This window comes from Notechis scutatus, chromosome 7 (genome assembly GCF_049901735.1).
Source record: "Notechis scutatus isolate UNSWTSFEM ecotype Mainland chromosome 7, rNotScu1.2, whole genome shotgun sequence".
NCBI classification, from domain to species: Eukaryota; Metazoa; Chordata; class Lepidosauria; order Squamata; family Elapidae; genus Notechis; species Notechis scutatus.
In genome coordinates, this window is record NC_142015.1 from 671631 (window position 1) to 677714 (window position 6084).

Below are 6084 nucleotides of genomic sequence, written 5' to 3' on the forward strand. Positions count from 1 at the left end.
GGGGGAGGGAGGATGGAAGGGTTTGGAGATCCCCCTGTACCTTAAGGCTGTCTTCTGGGTGTTGGCTATTCCTGCCAGATTAATGTCAGATTAATGCAAATTTCATGAGTTCCTCATCTATGTCCTCATCTCAGTCTTTCAGTCAGTTTTGAAGTCAAAGGACTCTGAAGAAAAGGATGCCTCTCAGGTGTGTCTAATCTTCCTACCTGCCTTTGATTTAGAAATATTCAACCAGAATATTTCTAAACTCTATTATTATGCTGGGAAATTTGATGATGAAAGCAATAGCCATTATTCATAGGGCGGCAGTTCCTAGCAAAAAGTGTGCATTCTCTCACATGCACATTTCCTCTTCCTCTTCCCTTCACGTCATGAGAGGGAGGGAGGGAGGGAGGGAGGGGAGGGAGGGGGGTGGGGCATTCCCTTAGATTGACAAGCCAGGTGTCCTTAAAAGAGCATTGACAAAGGAGGGGTCTGACACTGGAGGCCTTTGCTCAGGTGGAGGTGGATCAGGGCCTGGAGCCAACGTTGCGGAGCGGCTGGTCGTAAGAGGAAATCCACCGAGGAAAGAAGCCAAGCAACAGCAGTGACTCAGAGCAGAGATCCACTTCCTATCAAAACCACAAGCGAGTGACGCCACCACAAGACTCAACCTGGGAATGCCCAAAGACGGTGCCAGCTCGACTAACAGCTTCCGCCCCAAGCTCGGCTCCTGAGAGTGAGACCTTTGACCCAGAGAAGCCCAGGACCGGAGGGCAGCTGGTCAAGCAGCAGGGAACGTCTCCCAGGCTGGAGAAGCAGCCCTGAGGGGCTCCAACCAAGTGTCAGTGGGGGGGCGGGGGGGGGCTGCCCCATCTCCTCCCTCTGCTTGCTAGTTGCATAAATGTACTTTTGCAATTAGATTTCAGATTTTTCCCCCAATTGAAAATCACCCTAAACATGAAGCCGAAAAGAATGATGGCACCTGTCTTAGCCTTTAAAACTACTGTCGTTTGTTTGCTGGCTTGTTTATCTTTCATATTATTTGAACGTCCCATTTCCCTCCAAAAGGGATTCTGGGCCACGTTGTGCTGTTGACTCCCACACAGGAATTTTACTTTGGAGACAAAAGCCTCAACCTAGCAGTGCAATTTCACCACAACCTAATTACTCTTTTTACAGGAGAGATGGATCCGCTGCAAAAGGTGTAATCTGGAACAGTGATTGGACTTCATGTTCCATCCCTCAGTCTTGGTTGATGAATCCAACGACAGTCCCACCAGTATTTCCACAAAGGAGGCCACCATCTGGCCAGGGGTGGGATTCAAATTTTTTAACAACCGATTCTGTGGGTGTCGCTTAGGTGGTGGGCGTGGCTTGGTGGTCATGTTACTGGCTAGGCTTGGCCAACTCAACATCACTCACATCGAGGCACGCATCTCCTCGCCTGACCTCTCATGACTGGGGATGCTGCAACAGTCGTAAGTGTGAAAAATGGTCCTAAGTCACTTTTTTCAGTGCCATTGTAATTTTGAATGGTCACTCCACACAAGCAAAGTACCAGCAAAGGAGGGGGGAAAAATTCCAGAGAAGTTCCTGAGACAGGAAGTCCAGTCCTGCCAAGAATGTAATAAGGGTTAACGGAGAGGCAGTTTCTGTAAGCAACACCAGAATGTTTCCTTCCTGCCTTCCTTACAGGATTAGACCAGTAATTTCTTCTAACAACCGGTTTTCCGAACTGCTTAGAATGTTAACAACCAATTCTAGCGAATAGGTGCGAACTGGTAGAATCCCACCCCTGCATCTGGCAAGTAATCTAGGAGTATTGTAATCAACTGGGAGCATGTTTCATTCCCACGAGCAATTCCAGGAATGGGGTCAGGACAAACAAAGACAAAAACCTCCCACCTGATTCAAGCAAAGTTAAATTCTACTGCATGAGGTTCACCCAATGCAGCCTCTGCCTACAATTGATCCCAGCATGGTGTGGGTACTACGGAATAATACAACGGCCTTCACAGATGGCAACAGCACTTTGGCAGTCAACAGGCTCTTTCAGCCGTGATGTGGGTAATGTCCCACAGGCCAGGGAACTCTTCAATGGCTGCAGCCTACACACCTGCAACTGAGCACCTCTTACGGGACACCTCCAGCAATGGAGGAGTGAAGGCAGAAGCTGCTGAGCTGAGATCACTTAATGGGTGATCTGCTGCTTGCAAAGGCCCGGAGGCACCTCTGGATTATGTTGAGCTGGCAAGACTCAGCATGGGTTGGGCCTTGGCAATGAAGTCATAATTTTCCTGCAGTTCACACAGAATATCCAAACACACATCATTGCTTTCAATAATTTCCCAGATGTCTTTATGCAAAGTTGTATTGTTTTTAAGGATTTCTCCATTTTTCACAATCAACAATCGACCGCATCCTGTTCTTAGAAACGGAGAAACTTCCTCTTCACCAGCTGCACAACGTATATAAAGGACTACCCCAGGAGACCAGAAGCCAATTTGAAGAGGAGAAGAGATCGGGAAGAAATCTGCCAGCCTTTTTCTGCAGGTACTAAGTTTACCCTGAATTGTCTGTCTCTGTGTTTGCCTTTTCATGTTTGCTCTAGATAACAAGCAAAGGTCTCTTCTGAGAAGCCAGAGGAAAGACACCCTTCAATGAACGTGGGTGTAATCGCTGGCTCCAGGAGTCCTTCTGCTCTAACCGTGATAAATTGACTGTCAGAAATAAGGGGAAAGGCGTTGACTCAACTTTTCTTTCCTGTGCTTCACAGCCCCAGCAAGATGCAGTTCTGTGCACTGGAACAGCCGTACCTGACAAAGGTAAGTTGCTCAACCATCTTCTTCTGGAACGTGGCTCCTCTGCTCAGACAAGGACTTTTGGCAGGTCCTTCATCAGCATTCGGCTGGAACTGCAAACCTGGGCATGTCCAAGCCACCTTGTACTCCAACCAGTATCTGGAGCTCAGCTGAAGCTTTTTAATGTGATGGACCAGCCATACCTCTTTCCCAGCCTCTCCCTGTTCCTGAAGGATGGGAGGAGGAAAGGGCCCAGGCCAGGATTAGACTCAGCATCTCGGGAACTTGACTGGCTGCTTTTCACATTCCAAGTATTGTCAAAAATCCCCCATCACTAGGATCCCTGATAAACTGCCAAAAAAGATGCAAATGAGTCTAGGCCCTCCAACAGGGAGCCCACTACTGGCATCCTATTCCTTGTGGCCATTTCAGCCATCATGTCTTATTGCCTGAAAGCCACACAATCCATCACAATCAGGGACCTAACTTTCTGGCAGTGTGAATCGGCAGCATGCTGGATTTGGGTGGCCATTGCGGTCATGATCTTTCATTTTTAACTTGCTACCATATTTATTGTCTATGAACAGGTACCTTAATGGGTCTAATGTGTGTGTGTGGGGGGGGGGGGGTTTAAATATAGATCACCGAGTTTATAAAAACGATAGCTGTATTTTATCTCCCTGGGATACAGGTTTGAAGGAAGTTGGCTGGGAAAGGACTTGGCTCCTGTTCCTTTTAAGGGAGCAAACTTTGATTTTAAGAATCTCCTGCTCATTCCTCTTTTGCCACAGAAAGCCTTCCAGACCAGCGAGGTGGAGATCCAGGTAGCAGCGACCAAGAATGAGCCCCTGAAGAGCTTCAGGAAAGCGGTGCTGATTGTCGTTGCGAGTGAGACCCTGAGGAAGTGTCCCGCCAGGCTCTTCTCGGATGAGGATCTGTTGGACATTCTAAGCACAATCTTAGGTAGAGTTGCATCATCAAACGCCCACTTGATGTTTTGCGGCTGTAAGAAATCCCTTCCAGCAGACTGTTATCTCTCAGAGCAAACAAGCAGTAGGACAACTACGAGATCCCAATTTGGAGCACAGAAGCTCACGCTGTCTTCGCCCTGGGCTCTTTATACCAAAGGGCAGCAAGGCCTAGAAAATGCAGCCTGCTAAGGGTTGCTCCAGCGACTGTAATGATAGTTATGGTGGACCACGTAGATTCAACTTGTAAAACGGGGGAGTGTTAGGAAAAAGTATCTGACAGCTGAACGTTTAGGGTTTTGTTTCAGCAATCTTCTAGAGGATTAGAAAAATTACCTGTCTTGTGGAGGAATAATTCTACTTAAACTACGAGAGCGAAGTGAGAGCTTTCCCCAAACTTGTCCTCTCCGTCGCCTTACTACCAATTTTAAGGCTAGCAGGCTCAGCTGCTCCTGGAGGAGGGCAGAATCTCCAAAGTCCATTTGGCTGAACTTGTGGGGGATTCGGTGGTGGCAACATCAACAGTTGCCTTAAGGGGGGGAACGGAATAAATCAAACGAGAATGTATTCCCCTATTCAGAACCGGTCACTTTCGACATCGGCAGCTCCACCGAAGCCACCAGTTCCATCTATCACTTCTGGAAGAATATCGTCTACAACATCCAAGATACTGACCACAAGTCCCTCGTCTTCAAGGAGCCGGCACAGTTGGTGGCCATGCACCTTCAGGGCCTCAACATGGAGCAAGCAGGTGAAGCCCGGTGGCTACCTCTCCCTCGCCAGGCTGAATTAGGGGGCAACCCAGGTCTCTGGGTCCAGCCAAACAGAAAGCGGTAATTTTCACCACGGGTTTTATTTTTATTTTTTTCAGTGAAGCTAAAGATGTCTGTGTATCGTCCCAAAATCGAGGCTGGAACTCAAAAGGTCCCTGTGGTATTGAGCATCCAGAGGGGGAAGTTTTATATCTCTTGCGTATCGAAAGATGGACAGCCGGTGCTGCAGTTGGAGGTCAGTGGCTCTGTCTTAGGGGGGTGGGATTCAACATTTTCTCTACCACCGGTTCTGTGAGCGTGGCGCGGTGGGTGTGTGGCATGCTGGGAGTTTCAATTCTGGGAGTTGAAGTCCGCCAGGCTTAAAGTGGCCAAGGTGGGCGAGCCCTGGGCTATAGCCAGCCCACTACCCTCGCTATAGGCCCCAGTGTAGACCGTCCACTCCTCCCGGGCTGCACTCCGAGCATTAACCCAGGTTTCTTCCCCCTGCAGGAAGCCACCATCCAAGGGAACCTGGACAAATCTCAGCTGGGCCGTTTCCTTTTCTACAAAATTGCGAACGGGAAGCACACCAGGTTCGAATCCGCCGAGTGCCCAGAATGGTTCATCTGCACCTCCAGCCAGAATGACGAGGCCGTTGCCGTGACCAAGCAGCCTGGGGGCCCTCGGGTCATCGTGGATTACAGCCTCACCAGCTAGTGAACCGAGGCTCCAGACTTCGCCAGGGTCCCGGATCTCTTGGCCAGGCAAAGCAACAACGCAGGACGTCTCCATTGTCGGGGACTTTTTCTTTGGCTGGAAAGTCTTGGTGCAAACTGAGGGGGAGGGTCATTGGTGGGATTCAACTTCTTTTACTACAGGTTCTGTGGGCGGGGCTTGGTGGGCGTGGCAGGGGAAGGATATATTGCAAAATCCCCCTTCCCTCCCCACCCCACTAACCTGCTTTCCAGCTCCGTTCTCCTGGGCAGGGCAACCAAAGGAGATCCAGCTGGGACTCAATGGGAGGCAGAGAAAAGATGGGGTTGGCCGGTTCTCCCAACTACTCAAAATTTCCGCTCCCGGTTCTCCAGAACTGGTCAGCATCGGCTGAAGGCCACCTCTAGTGTGTGATAATATTTAATGTACATATTTATTAATAATTTAATAAATATTTGCCAGTTTTTTTACCAGTGTATACGGTGATAAATTAAGTTTTATACTGAAGCGTTTGTTAATATTTTAATAAATAATTTTTGACAGATTGACCTTGGAGTTCATTTGTACAGAGAATCCCCCATTCTTTGTGCTCCAAATTAAGAGTGGGGGGTGGGGTGCGGGTGGGGACACAAAAGCTCAGCCAGCAGCGGGGGGCTGAAAGAGGCTCCTCGGGGAGGGGGACCCCACGCCCTGTTCCGCCAAGGTCTCCCCTGGCTTGACCCCTCCAGAGTGAGGCCACATCTCAGGATTCTGGCAGTTACTCCAATTCAATCATGAGCCTCGAGCCACACTCCCAAAACTAAAGAGGATTTATTTGAAGCTAACATTCTACGTCCGGCACTAACCTGGGCGTAGCCGACTTTGAGA

At 49.2% G+C, this 6084-nt stretch overlaps 1 protein-coding gene across 2 annotated transcripts; it reads left to right on the forward strand.

Annotated features, from left to right (window-relative positions):
* The first annotated feature begins 416 nt into the window (after positions 1-416).
* LOC113423381 (interleukin-1 beta) lies at positions 417-5761 on the forward strand. Of its 2 annotated transcripts, XM_026684760.2 has the most exons (7): positions 417-718; positions 1162-2535; positions 2759-2807; positions 3575-3746; positions 4332-4502; positions 4623-4759; positions 5014-5761. In XM_026684760.2, the coding sequence occupies exons 3-7, from the start codon at positions 2769-2771 to the stop codon at positions 5218-5220; spliced, it is 726 nt and encodes a 241-aa protein (XP_026540545.1). In that variant the 5' UTR covers positions 417-718; positions 1162-2535; positions 2759-2768; the 3' UTR covers positions 5221-5761. The 2 variants fall into 2 exon arrangements, with proteins under 2 accessions (XP_026540545.1, XP_087825686.1); XM_087969560.1 differs by lacking the exons at positions 417-718; positions 1162-2535 and having other exon boundaries at positions 2621-2807.
* Positions 5762-6084: the final 323 nt, after the last annotated feature.

Excerpts from the sequence above, each read along its gene's own strand:
- LOC113423381 (XM_026684760.2), top strand. The coding sequence starts at position 2,769 with ATGCAGTTCTGTGCACTGGAACAGCCGTACCTGACAAAG. Across the intron at positions 2,808-3,574 it reads AACAGCCGTACCTGACAAAG|AAAGCCTTCCAGACCAGCGA; the intron begins GTAAGTTGCTCA and ends CTTTTGCCACAG. Across the intron at positions 3,747-4,331 it reads CATTCTAAGCACAATCTTAG|AACCGGTCACTTTCGACATC; the intron begins GTAGAGTTGCAT and ends TCCCCTATTCAG.